The sequence below is a fragment of the Polypterus senegalus genome, chromosome 3 (genome assembly GCF_016835505.1).
Source record: "Polypterus senegalus isolate Bchr_013 chromosome 3, ASM1683550v1, whole genome shotgun sequence".
Classification (NCBI taxonomy): Eukaryota; Metazoa; Chordata; class Cladistia; order Polypteriformes; family Polypteridae; genus Polypterus; species Polypterus senegalus.
This window is the reverse complement of record NC_053156.1, coordinates 214,978,878-214,994,031: the sequence shown is the minus strand read 5'-3', so window position 1 is coordinate 214,994,031 and position 15,154 is coordinate 214,978,878. Positions and strand designations below refer to the sequence as shown.

General features: G+C 35.7%; 1 protein-coding gene across 1 annotated transcript in view; it reads left to right on the top strand.

The window, feature by feature from the left end:
* Window positions 1-14,371, top strand: part of gpn1 (GPN-loop GTPase 1) — a 40,179-nt gene extending 25,808 nt beyond the window's left edge. The window contains exons 12-14 of the mRNA XM_039748426.1: window positions 1,343-1,433; window positions 11,656-11,745; window positions 14,017-14,371. Of these exons, the coding sequence (XP_039604360.1) occupies window positions 1,343-1,433; window positions 11,656-11,745; window positions 14,017-14,108 (273 nt within the window). The 3' untranslated portion in view covers window positions 14,109-14,371. The remainder of the gene's footprint in view (window positions 1-1,342; window positions 1,434-11,655; window positions 11,746-14,016) is intronic.
* The last annotated feature ends 783 nt before the right edge of the window (window positions 14,372-15,154 follow it).

Genomic DNA, 15,154 nt, shown 5'->3' with positions numbered 1-15,154 from the left:
TTCTTTCTACCACCTCAAAAACATCGCTAAACTCCGCCCAACTCTCACCCTGGCAAATGCAGAGAAGCTCGTCCATGCCTTTGTCTCATCCAGGCTGTGTTATTGTAATTCACTCCTCATTGGGATTCCTGGCAAGAGTATTCAGAGACTCCAGTATATTCAGAATTGCGCTGCCAGGATCCTGATGAGGGTGCGAAAGCATGACCATATCACCCCAATCCTGAAAACCCTTCACTGGCTCACTGTCCCACTCAGAATAGAGTACAAGGTCGTTCTCCTTAACCATCAGTTCATTTATGGACATGCCCCCCTTTTCTTACAGGAACTCCTTACCCCTCATACCTCCTCACACACTCTACGCTCTGTACACACTAACACTCTCCAAGTCCCTAGAACCAAGCTTCGCAGTATGAGTGATGGGCTTTTTCATCTGTGGTGCCGAGACTGTGGAATGCCCTCCCCAACTACCTGAGAGCCCCACAGTCAACTGATGTTTTTAAATGGAATCTAAAAACTAATCTTTTTAGAAAGATATTTTGTTAAAGTATAAATATATATAAATATGTTTTATTATTTTTATTTTTTACTCTGTAGCACTTTGAGATTGCTAAAATATAAAGTGCAATATAAATAAAATGTATTATTATTAAATGCATTAAAGTTAGATAAGTAAACAAACACAAACAAATAAATAAATGTGCACACACATTGCTGTGAACACACACTATAATATCTAAAGCAAGAAAATTAAAAAGAAAGAAATATTTATGACTTGACTATTACAGTCACAGTGAGGCATTATGCAGACAAAGTGCTGTTGGTGTAAATAAGACCCAGTAGCATTTTAGAAACACTTCTGCTGAATAATTTGTTGGCTGAAAGTACTCAGCTGTAGTGTGTCAGAGAGAGGATGTGCAGTATTGTTCATGATGGCACTCAGTTTTGTTTTAATTCTCGTCTTTGCTACAAAACTCAGGGGGTCCAGAGTGTGTCCTGTATCTGAGCTTGCCCTTTTAACTAGCTTGTTGATTCAGTGGGCCTCTCTTGAAGTGATGTTACCAGCGCTGCACACCACTGTGTAGAATATTGCACTGGTTCTCACAGAGTTACAGAAGATGTGAGAGATGTCATTTCCCACATTAAAGGAATATAATCTAAGGAAAAAGAGCCTGTTCTGCCCCTTTTTATATAGTTCCTCTGTGTTGTGAGACAAACCGAACTTGTCATTAATGTGTACCACCTGTACATCCACTCCTTGAATAGTATACAGACATATACTGTAACACTACGTACTATCTACAGAAGGACCTCATACATTTTTCTTCTTCCTGTTTGTCAACAGATTCAGGCTCAAATCAAAAAACAAGAAGAGCAGTTGGAAAACTTGCACAAAGATATGGGAGTTATTGGTATGGAAACAAGTGAAACAACAGGTAACAACATTTTTTTTTTTACCAGTTATTATTTTGCCTATCATTCTATATTATTTTAGTTTTTTTTAAATGTCTATCTCAATGGGGCTCAGTGGTCCTGTTTACGAAAATGTTGGGACACTGTGTAAAATGTAAATAAAAACAGAATGCAGTGATTTTAAAATCATTTAAACCCATAATTGAAAATAGAATAAATGTTGAAACTGAGAAATTTTGTTTTATGAAAAATATATGGTAATTTTGAAGTTGAAGCCAGGAACACGTTTTAAAAAGTTGTGATGAGGCAACAAGAATCTGCAAAACCAGTGTAATGCAAAACCAAAAAAAAAAACAACAAACTTGGTGGAACATCTAACAACTATCCATCCATTATCCAACCTGCTATATCCTAACTACAGGGTCACGGGGGCCTGCTGGAGCCAATGCCAGCCAACACAGGGTGCAAGGCAGAAAACATACCCCGGGAATGGCGCCAGCCCACCACAGGGCACACGCACACACCAAGGAGAATTTAGAATTGCCAATGCACCTAACCTGCATGTCTTTGGACTGTGGGAGGAAACCCACGCAGACAGATAGATACTTTATTAATCCCAAGGGGAAATTCACATACTCCAGCAGCAGCATACTCTTAAAAATAAACAATTTTAAATTAAAGAGTGATTTTAACACAGCAGCTGAACACATTGCAGATTGTTACAACAAAGCTGTCAATCGGACTGGAGGGCAGCCCGTGTTTTTACTTGGTGATTTTAACAGATGTGACATCACCACACATTTACCACACTTGGAGCAATATGTAACAACCCCCACGAGGATGCAGAATACTCTGGATTTTGTTTTGGAAACATCCCTACTGCATACATTTCAAAATCACGCCCACCTCTTGGTTTCTCAGATCATAATGTCATTCTTTTATTGCCAAAGTACAGGTCACAGCTGAAGACTGGTAAACCCATTTTAAAAACCATTAGAGTCTGGAACAACGATGCAGCTGAAACTCTAAGGGGCTGTTTTGAGCTGACGGATTGGGATCTGTTTTTTGATGACTGTGGCAATGATTTTAATACCCTGTCGGAGTTATTAACTTCCTATATTTTATTTTGTGAAGACATGGTCACTCCTACTAAACAAATAATTATTCATGCAAATAATAAAAAGTGGTTACTAAGGACATGAAAGACTGCTTGGTTCAGAAAAGGAAAGCATTCCTGATGGGTGATAAGATAAAAGTGAGGGAATTGGGAAAGGAGTTCAGAAGAAAGGATAAATTATAAAGACAAGGTGGAGCAGAAACTAACCTCGGGAAACGCAAGGGAAGCATGGCAGGGTTTAAATATTATGATGGGCAGGGCCCCCAAACCCACGAAAATTGACTGCTCAGATCCTGCTTCCTTTGTGGAAAAATTAAACAACTTTTTTTATCCGGTTCAATAGCCTAAGTACACCAATCACTTGGACTCCTGTAACTCCTGACTCCCCCCCTTGAGACCTTAAATATTGATGAGCAGCTGGTGACTGCCATCTTGCATAAACTTAACCCGAATAAAGCCTCTGGCCCTGACAGGCTTGGAGGCAGAGTGTTAAAGGATTGTGCTACTCAGCTAGGTGGGGTCATCACAAGACTGTTCCAACACCTTCTTGATTCCAGCTGTGTCCCAAGTCAGTGGAAGCAATCTACCATAATTCCGATTCCCAAGCAGGCACATGCCAAGGATCCAAAGGACTACAGGCCAGTAGCCCTAACATCTGTCTTGTGTAAATGTATGGAGAGAGTACTGTGTGATTATCTCTCCAGCATGTTGTCGGACAAACTTGACCCACTCCAGTTTGCATATAAAGCAAAGCGTGGAGTGGAGGATGCATGTCTTACACTTTTAGATACGGTTACTAGACCCATGGATTCGGTACATCCACATACAAGGATTTTATTCATGGATTTATCCTCTGCTTTTAATACTGTTCAGATAGATATTCTGCTATACCGCCTCTCTGACTTTCAGGTACATCCCATGTTGATTTTATGGGTAAAACATTTTTTAACGGAAAGACCACAGCAGGTGTTTTTAAATGGTATAAGTTCTAGCACATCCGTTTTAAACGCAGGCCTTCCTCAGGGATGTGTTCTATCCCCTTTTCTTTTCTCTGTCTACATAAACAATGTTTCCTGCAGCAGTGCAGCAATGACACTGTATAAATATGCTGATGACATGGCCCTGGTGGCCCATATGACTGATACCTGTGCCCTCTCTGCATATCAGCAGGAGGTCCAGAGTGGTTCAGTTATTGGCAGAAAATTCACTGGAGTTAAATGTTTCTAAAACTAAGGATTTGTGTTGTGGCCCCAAAGGACGGGCTCCATCACTGCTGTTCCAGCCACTTAGTATCCAGGGTCAGTTGGTGGAGCAGGTTCAGACTTTTAAATACCTCGGGACAGAGATTGACACCTGTCTGTCTTTCATGAAGCATGCAGATGCTGTATATAAGGAGGCACAGCAGCGCCTCCATCTACTAAGGCAACTTGGAGCCTTTCATGTTAGCAAGGAGGTTTTAACGCTGGTTTATAGATCACTTATTGAATCTGTTCTCACTTTTAATTACTTATCTTGGTACAACTTATTAACGTTAAACATAGAACAAAACTGTGTCGTGTAGTTAACCATGCTTCCAAAATAATTGGATTACCTCAAACTCCCCTTTCTGAACTCCACAACCGTGCACTGTTGAGGAAGGCAACCATGATTGTGAAGGATGTCTCTCACATTCTTTATGCGTTCTTTAGATTGCTGCCATTAGGTAGGAGGTATAAAACCCCATTGGAGCGGAAGAATGCATACAAGAAATCTTTTGTACCCTCAGCAGTATCTGTTCTGAATCAGATGAAGTAGGTTTTACTATGGTTTGCTTATATTTGTATTTTTTTGGTCTGTTTGTCTCATGAGCGTGTCAAAAGGGAAATTTCTGTGACCCCTTTGGGGCACAGACAATAAAGTCTTATCTATCTATCTAAAATGCAGATATAACAGACAGTAACTTTGTATAATGTTAACGTTTACCCCCCCATGGGTGGAATTGAAGAGTCGCATAGTGTGGGGGAGGAACAATCTCCTCAGTCTGTGAGTGGAGCAGGATAATGACAGCAGTCTGTCGCTGAAGCTGCTCCTCTGTCTGGAGATGATACTGTTCAGTGGATTCTCCATGATTGACAGGAGCCTGCTCAGCGTCCGCCACTCTGCCATGGATGTCAAACTGTCCAGCTCCGTGCCTACAATAGAGCCTGCCTTTCTCACTAGTTTGTCCAGGCATGAGGTGTCCTTCTTCTTTATGCTGCCTCCCCAGCACACCACCGCGTAGAAGAGGGCACTCGCCACAACCGTCTGATAGAACATTTGGAGCATCTTATTGCAGATGTTGAAGGACGCCAGTCTTCTAAGGAAGTATAGTCTGCTCTGTCCTCTCTTGCACAGAGCATCAGTATTGGCAGTCCACACGGGGAGAACATGCAAACTTCACGCAGGGAGGACCCGGAAAGTAAACCCAGGTCTCCTTACTGTGAGGCAGCAGCGCTACCCACTGCGCCACCGTGCCGCCCCATCCCACAACTAGTTATGTTAATTGGCAAAAAGTCAGTGACATGATTGGGTATAAAAAGAGCATCCCAAAGAGACAGAGTCTCTCAGAAGTAAAGATGGGCATGGATTCAACACACTCTGAAAGACTGTGTGGGCAAATAGTATAACAATTTAAGAAAAATGCTCCTTAAAGTAAAACTGCAAAGAATTTGGGTATATCATTGTCTACGCTACATAATATCACTAAAAGATTCAGAGAATCTGGAGAAATCACTGCACGCAGTAGACAAGTTTGAAAATCAGTATTCTTTGACTATGATCTACAGTAGGCAGGCAGCACTGCAGACATGATTATGTAATGGAAATCACTGCATTGGCTCAGGAACACTTCGGAAAACCATTGTCCGTAAACACTGTTCATAGCTGTATCCACAAATGCAAGTTAAAATTTTACCATGCAGAAAAGAAAAACCATATTTAAACTTGATCCAGAAACACCACCACCTTCACTGGCTCAAGCTAAATTAAAATGGACTGAAGATAAGTGGAAAACTGTCCTGTGATCTGAAAAATCTAAATTTGAAATTCTTCATGGAAATCATGGAGGCTTCATCCTCTGGGCTAAAGATTAGAGAGGCCATCTGGCTTGTTGTCAGTGCACAGTTCAGAAGCCAGAATCTGTGATGGCATTGGGGGTGCATTAGTGCACATGGCATGGGTACCTTGCACATCTGCAAAGGGACCATTAAAGCATTTATGTAAAAAAAATAAATAAATAACATTTTTCAGTTTTGTCATTTCATATGTTGACTTTTTACTATTTTCAATTCGATATGTGGTTTACATGATTTGCAAATCATCACATTCTGTTTTTATTTACATTTTAGATAGCACTCTAACATTTTTGGAGTAGGGTTGTACAATTACCACATTTTGAATTAATTCAACAAATGGCCTTTGCATCACCATTTCTGATTTTGATGGAACACAATATGTGTTGCAGATTGAATAAAAATGATAATACATGGTGTTTTCTTATGAACTGTACCGTCAAAAAGATTACTATTTTTTGCTACAGTGGTTCCCAAACCATTTTTATACCAAGGCACCAATAAAAGTAGCTTTGACAGGAAAAAAAGTTACAGTTCATAAGAAAATGGTAAACATAATCAGTTTTATGCTGTCCATGATGAAGAAAAGTGCCTATATCTCAAGAGAAAATTATTAAAAAAAAAAAAAGAAGAAGAAAATATTTAAAATTTGTAAGGTAAATGTAATTCGTATGCCAGGTTTAATCAAAATTAAAAATGGTAATGCTTCTTACTTACATATTTAGTTATCTTTTTGTAATATTGTTGTATATTATAAAATGTAACGCATTACAGTTTATTACGTTTGCATTATTTTTTCTTCTTTTATATGAAAAATTGCACCTTCTATTCACCAGCATATGCAATTGAAATCCAGATATAAATCTTCATAAAGCTGTCCAGAAAAACAGACAAAATTAATAAGTCTCTTGTGTTTTACAAATATGTTTAATCCATGTATAATGAAGTAAATAAAATCCGTCCCCTTTCCACAAGCCCCCAAAGACGGCCCTAAACTGGGCAGATCATATTTATCCCTCAGCACATCCGGATTAAATAAATACTCATAACTTTTATTCAGTTCTTTTCATTTGATTGCATATTATTCAAGTGTTCTACTATAAGCTTATGAGAGAAAGAAGAGGCTACACTAGGCTTATTTCATGTTTTCTGTCCACCTCTTATTTCCTTGTTATCAAGACAGAAAATTAGTTTTACAGTTTATTTTTGACAGTATTTATTTGATCATTAAGTGATATAAGATGCTAAAATAAGGGATGTGAATAAAAACCCTTTAAACGTTTAGCCACATGTAGGAAATGAAAAAATATTGGCACCTACACCCCTCAATGATCATTCTTTAAAAATAGAATACAATTACTGTAAAGCATCAGTATTTGACAAGAAATATATAAATCAAATTTGCATAGTTGAATCTAATCAATTATAAATATCAAAGCAACCTCAGATGGAAGCACTTTAAGTGGGTTTTGGTACCCTCCTTTGCTTAACCTTCTTGTTTTGTGCTCTCTGACTCACAGAATGAAAATTTATAAATACAAGAGTTACTCTACTGGTGCCTTTTATAGTACAGGCAAGGAAGCAAGTGAGGTTATAGTTGAGCAACAAGCAAAGAAACAAAGAAAGTGTACATCGGTGAGACTGAGATACTGAAAATGACCCGTCAAAAGTTTATTTGATTTAGGGGTCAATACAATGAGTATAATAAGTAGTGTTTATTATTATTGTATATTACAGTTGGCAATATCTGTAAGGTGGAGTTTTTTCAGCAGGGAGGTTTTTTCTACTTTCAGGTACATTGGTAGGCTGGTGATGTGCAAAAAGTTTAAGATGGTTTTTAAAATATTGCATGTAAAACAAGCATTTGTGTTCTTATAGTTTACTCTGTCTTGTTTATACCAGAGTGGCAACAGAGGCCACAGCTATTTGACTATAAATGTCTAAGTAAGTGTATTATGTTGTTTTAGTACCTTTTTCCATCTACACTTTCATATTCTAGTCACTTAAATGACTGTGGTCAAGATTCCTGCATTCTTCTCAGGATCATGATGTCACAAATAAACCTGTAGGGTGTTGCCTTTTAGAACCAATCTTGCAGAAAAGCAACAATCAGAAGAAATTGCAGTATGCAAAAGACCATAAAGCATGAAGAGACAACCAGTGGGAGAAAATCTTAGGTGTTGCTTACTCCTAATTTGAAATTTTTATAATTCTAAAACAAACAGCTTTCTATGAAGTATGATGGTAGCTGTGTCATTATTTGGCCTTCTGCCGCCCTACAAACCACTTGCTGTCAAAAATTTCATATTTCAGTACAATAACTTCTTTAATCACACTGCAAAACACAGTTAAAACCTACTTGGAGTCAAATGCTGGAGACAGAGCAGCAACTCTATTAAACTAGCCTCCACAGAACACTGACTTTGGCTTAGTTGAAGATGTGTGGGATAAATTAGGCAGGGATATGCAGATAAAGTCAAAACAAGACCTAGTAATTTACTAAAATAAACTTGAAAATAATGACGTTTTTCAAAAACACAGGACTTTATTAATTGTTATTGTATCAATGTTTGTTTTTTTCTAATTCTTTCCAAATAACCAGCTTTAAAATATTTTTTAAGTTTGCTTAAGACTTTTACAGATTATTATGCAGTATATACAGGCATCATAGTTTAGTGCAGGCATATTGTATATTTTGTATTTGGATATTCTCAGGCGCACGTGTGGTGACGTAAACAAAGCAAAGTCCTGTTCGTGTGAACTGAAATCACAAAAACACTCACTGAATTCATTGCTCAGTAATTCAAGTTGGAAAACAAATCCTCCAAAAATCTAATTTTACTTTACTAAGATTACTTCAAAGTTTATATTTTAAAATAAGCCAATATGCAAAAAGCCCCCTGACCTACACTAATTTTACTCAAAATCACAAAAATTTGTTAATAAGCAACTCACCAACTTCTCGCGTCCACTTCAGATCTTCAGCTGTAGTCTGCACTAACTGTTTGTTACAATATTAGCACAAAATTACATAAAACTAGAGCCAAAAAACATGAAAATATGCAAACTATTGCTACTCGTGATGGTCAGTTCTGCCCAGTGGCCAGTCTCAGCAGCCCACCCAGTAGTGTAGCCTACCAGGCTACTACAGCCTAGCACTTCAGTTGCAATATCGCGGCTCATTAACTTTGGTCAAGGCTCGTGAGGAAGGGGCAGTGTCATGTCTAGGGTATCAAGGGACTGACGCCGCAGCTGCAACTATACTAGCATATGATGTTTCTGGTACCGTAATGCTATGGGAAAATGTGCTTTTGTCAGAAGGTGGAAGTAAGAAAAGTCAATAAGTAACGCCGAAGATGCAGAATGATTCAATCACAAACGATAGTAATCATTTTGTACAAGTTTAGTGCTAACTAGAATCTGTATACAATAGCCAGATGAAGTATAGCAAACATAGTGTCAGTAGAAATAGTTATGTAAAAGCATCACATACAATAATGAAAAGTAAAGTTATAAAGAACCAGTTATTGCACCTCAAGCGCAGAAAACAATATCCATATGTTTAGATTTTTATTTTTCCCTGGTGTTCTTTTCAAATAAATAAGTGCTTCACTTGGTACCGCAGATACCTTTAACTTTAACTTGCAATAAGAGCCATGGGAAAGCAATACAAGCATGGGCATCTGCACAGAGTTTTATGTGTGGAGCAAAATTGCATTTTATCTTGCCGTTTCACCTTACAGTTACTCATAGCCCTTCCCATTAAGTTATTTGTAAATAAAACTGATGTGTGAAAAGATTTTTACAGAATCAAAACTCAAAGGATTTTGCATCATTTAGGACTTACTTTGGTTGCTGTTGCATTCTTACAATAACATAGCTGTTTTGGAAAAAATTATGTTATTTATTAGTGTTTTACTGAGATGAAAATTAAGTACATCATCGATGGCACATGTTTTTGTCCAATTATTAGTCATTTGAAAAACTTCTTTAATTTTGAGGTTGATTTATTTACATATTTACATTTTTACAGCCACCTGTAGATGGCGTGTTGTTGTCAAAATAGTACTGTTTTCTGTGTATTTTTATTTTATTCATTGACTTAAATACATCAGTACAATTTAAATTCTGACATTGTTTCTGCATGGTTTCAGATAGTATAGTTTTCGAATAACATAGTATTTTGAACTTCAAGTCCAAGTATGTAAATGCAGCATTGAAATTATACCTCTTTGCAGTTCAGTATACAGATGCTATGCAAGGTTTCTTCCATAACACAGAGGAAAGAGAATCACAGGTAGTGGAATTGCCTTTTCAGGGGCAAACCCCAGGGTCAAATATTAATGGAGCTGTCAGATAGGCAGATTTTTTGAGCATTAACTTAAACATGCAGTGACAAATTAATTCAACAACCTGACTGCTTGTACAGGCTAAGCTGTTAGTTACAGTTGTACAATTACAGGAGCATTTTGTCACAGCTAATAAATAAAAGTGGGGCAGCTTGAATTTGTTCTTCCACAAAATGTTCATATCACTATACCCTATGTGTCATTGTCAGATTTTGCAGGACTGAACTGTCTGTTCCTTAGAAGTTTATGTAGACTAGCTTGTTATTGTAATTCTTTTTAATGAGGTCAGAGTCAAGACAAACTTTAAAATGTTAAAGAAATAGGTAGATTATATTTGTATGCCTATATGGGTATGTATCACCCATTTTGCCTCTAAACCTAAGATAGTGGAGAGAATCCTGGAGCAGATATCATCCGCTCGACATGCCCTAATGAATGAGTTATGGACACGATCACTTTTATGGAAAGAATTTGCTGTTACATTTTAAATCATGTGGCAGGATAAAAGATATATTATAAAGGAAGGATTATGTCATCATTGTATCATTTCTACCTATGCTACAGGCTAGCAAAACTAACATTTTGGTCAGCAGGTGGAGTCATTGGATCTTAAAACTGATATGGCAGTGATATTTAAAAACAAATTATCACAATGATTAATTCAAATAACGGTGTTTGTGAACCCTAGCCACCAAAAACTCCAGGAAAGCAACAAAAACTTCTGTGACTTTGTCATGCACACCATAAGGAGGCAAATTAAAGTTTTGTTTGCTACAAAAGGTATAAACTGAATGTGACAGGGAACTGTTATACACAGTTATCCAGTAAACCACTGGTGTTTTTCTTTTTGTTTTGTTAATGCATTTTAAATTAATTAAAAATGGAATCACAAATTAGTCAGCTTAAGTCAGTTTTTGTCATATTCCAAGCAAATCTTTATATTTTTCCTTTTTGACAGAGGGTTTAAGTATAGCTATAGTGTTGAAATGAAGCATTCTGTTCATGGTTACCTTGTATGTTACACCAGGTCATCTACCCTTACACCTTACTACTAAAATGAGTTAAACCTAGCACATTTTGTTAGCATTTTGCATTGTTTTTGAAGAACGCTTCGACAGTGAAAGCATGGTGCACTCTGAACAAAGGCATGTTGCTGACTGAAAACCACAAGGGATCGTCCATCAAAGGACCTCCACCCTAATCCACTCGGCTGCCTCTACATCGTGCAATGACCTTGAGAAATGTGGTGCTTCATTTTGGCTCACTCTCTATATTGACAAGCTAATATACAAATGAAGTCAATCAATTGGTGTATCACAATTCAATTCAATTACTTTCTCTTTTTCATTTATTATAATATAATTTTTTCCATCACCTCTGAATAGTCCTTCCTAAATTTGCATACACCTTTTTGAAGATGTTGAGGTACTCATTTTTATAATATAATATAACTGATAGTTCTTAGCACATGTTGGAAATTTAGGAGACTGTAGGAGTCAAAACAGTAACGCTGCTCAAAAATGACTATTGCTATTGGCCTTATTTGGTACAATAAAACAATTAGAACATTCTTAAGCCCCAAAAATTTTCACACAAATGAGAAATTTGCTAAATATTTTTAAATAATAGTTAACAATTTCATATAACAAATTTATTTATATTGTAAAGCATGCTTGTCCTTCTCTTTCAGAATCTCCAGGACCCAGTGGACTCATCCTTACTAGAGGAAATATTGAAGAAGATGAAGTAGACAGTGACACAGATGACATAGACCACAATCGTGAGTTGTTTTAATGTGATTATTAATATTCATGATGAAAAAAGTATGAAGTATGGATGAAAATGTTATGCGTTTTTAACTTATTAGACACTACATGAAGATGTATCTACATCTACATGAAGATATTCTTAGATTGTTTTACAGTGCTAATTGTATTGGGTTTTTCTTCTAAATGATTAAGTGATTAATCATTAGTCTTGAGCATTGTGCCTTTGCAATAAAATAAAGTGATCAAAAATTGAAATTCTCCCATTTTTGTACATTGCATTTAATGAGTGATATTGGGGATCTAATAGGCACCTTGGGGGAAGAGGGGTAATTTTTAATTTGCCATGAATAGCATTAGGAAAGCCATAAAGAAGAGAAAGGAGAGACTGCAGTCAAGTTATCTTCCCCAAAGGAATTTACACTGCAGCTTTGTTTCTGATTGTAGTACTAATATATTGGTAATACTGTGCACTGCAATAAACACATGAAAAGGTTGATTTAGACTGCTCAAGACAGTAGTTAGCAAAAAATAAAGTTGTTTTCTGCTAAAATCATTAAAGAAACAATTACAAAATGTCATTTATATTTCTCTATATTTATTAAGTGTCATCTATATTTACTTAAGTGTTATTAGAAGATAATGCCTTTCATATTTTAATAATAAGGCATCTCTTGCAAGAGGATAAATTAGCAATAAATGCATCTCCCCTACAGCAAACCCTGTCAAATTATGGAAAGTGTAGCAAAAGGCTACCTGTATACAGTATGCTTGCTGCTGCCTGAAAACCAATGAGGATGTTCTTGGCTGCACGAAAAGGTTCTCTCTGCTGGTTAATGCTATAAAAATAAATAAATACAATAGTTACAGCATGCTTAGATGTCTTTGACTCTTTATAGTAGATACCTAAACTAAAGTTTGACTGTATTTTTTAAGTAAGGACGCCATTTTTCTTGGTTGCACTGATTGCCCATTTAACATATATTAACATTTATGGCATTTGTTTAGAAGGAAAAATGAAACATATTCTTACTTATTAGAAATGTCCCAGTGCTAATGTTTTTTTATTACTTTTGATAATTTTAGATTTTTAGAAACAGACTTGTCTTTCACATCTTTTATCAAATATTATAGACTTTGCAATTCTAAATCCTTTTTAATACTTGATTGCTGATAAAGTAGAAAGAATTACTTGTTCCTTCTAATTCCAGAATGTTAATGATGGTGATAGAGATTAATAACATAATTTTAATAGCTCTACATTTTTGTTTTAAAAAAAGAAATATATCTAAATTTAATGAAAACTGTGGGAGTGATGATAATTTGAAGAGACCATCTGAACCCTGGTTTGAGTCCAAAGTGGTGTAACTTAGGCTAGTTTCTGTTGATATTCAAATACCTGAAGTGGCACTTCATTCATATGCAGAATAACAAAATTTGTTGCATGTGAGCTGATTTTCAGAAAGCCCCTTCGGGTATTTCCACCAATGAATTCCTGCACACATCTTTCATATATTGTGTTTTTCCCAGTTTCAAAATTATTATCTTGCCATAGGAGTACTGGGGTAAAGGTGCCTTATTCAGTGAAGATTTCACTTAGTCACAAAACAGTTATTCATGATGGACTAAGCATAATTCAGATTGCTGATATTTTTGAAACCAAAAGCCATTGAACACTTTTAAACTGCATAAATATGAAGGCTATCCTGATGACTAGGGTTGGTTCAGAGAAGACATCATTATACGTTGATGAAATAATAAAAAGTGGTTTTCCCTAATAATGACACTCGCACAAAGTCATTCAAGGTATGTGTTAAAGTTTACCATTCAATTGAGAATGTAGCACATCAGGAAGTATTTCCTTGCTGATGACTCGGAAAGCTGAATACTTGATGAGTCATTCTAGCTTGCTTGTCTTAGTTTGAAGTTTCATTTACTGATATTTATTTTGCTCTGAAACCCTTTGTTTTGTAAATTCTTAATTTGGAAAATCTAGGGGCCTCATTTATAAAAACATGTAAGAATAATCCTGAATTTATCATACTATTATATTCTAAGAGTTTCAACAAACAAGTGATAAAATGTGTATGGCTTGGATATTACAGGTGCACATTTTAAATCATAATCTTTACTTGAATATTTGAGAATTTAAAAATGTAGGTTAAATGATATAGTTTTGAACTGAAGCCTATCTCTGCATCCTGAATATTATTATAAAATTTCTTACCTTTAACTTAATATTGTTATAGTACTGGTTGTTAATATTTTGTATTTCCTTTTAACAGTTACTGAAGAAAGCAAAGAATCCTCTTCATTCAGCACTTTCCTAAAAGAAAGGCGCTCTGTTGTTGAAGTTAGGAGCAAGAAGCTGCAGTAAGAGCAAAGATTATAAGAAGCAGTTCTGCAATTTAAAAAAAAAAAATGCATACAAAAAATTAACATGCCATTATTTTGATTTGTGTATACAGAGCAACAGAATGAAAAAAATTGTGCACGTATTATCAAATTTATATATATATTTTTTTTTTCATTTATCCTGAAAGACTATAAAATTTGTGTGCACATGCTTAGATAAACTGTTAAATGTTGTTGTGTATTAATTTGAATTTTTATTTGTGGAATTGTTTTGATTTATCATTATTAAAATGCTTTACCTCTTGTTTTAAAATTGTTGTTCTTTTAATATTTCATGTGTAATTGTTTTATAGAGCTTATTTTTCTTTTAGTAGTTACAACTTTTAGGCAAAATGTAATATTGACAATTTATTATGAAAATGCATATATTTTAGGTATGCTATTTATATAATGGGGCACAGTGGTTTGTTTTGGTAGCAGATTCATCCTAAAAAATATATATATATATATATATATATATATATATATATATATATATATATATATATATATATATAAGCAAGTTATGCTGTTAAATACTGTAGGTAATTACCCATCTCAGTCAATGTGTTGGAGATGTTTGGGAAAATTCAACAAGTAAGTGCAAACTCGATACAGGCGACAGAACTCTGGATCTGTGAGACAACAGTGCTCATCAGTGATCCACGAGTCTTGTGTCAGCTAAACCTCTAGGTAGGTTCTGTGTATTGATATGTGGGTCCAGTTTGGGTATCTTTCTAATTTATGCACAGTACAGTCAGATTTTTTCTTGTTTTTTCAGGCCTTTAATTTTATCTGCTCCCCTTAACTTCCATTTCGTATATTCAGCTTTGAAATTTTCTTCATACCAGGCTTATCTTAAGGTCTAAGTTAAATCAGAAACAAAAATATATTAATATATCATCTGTAACCGTATCAAAATATTTCTACATGCCACAGTCACTTTTTAAATCTGTTAAGTTCGGCACATGACCAGAAACCTTTATTAAATTTGCTTAAATGTCATGTTTTAAGTTTGTACCCCACAGA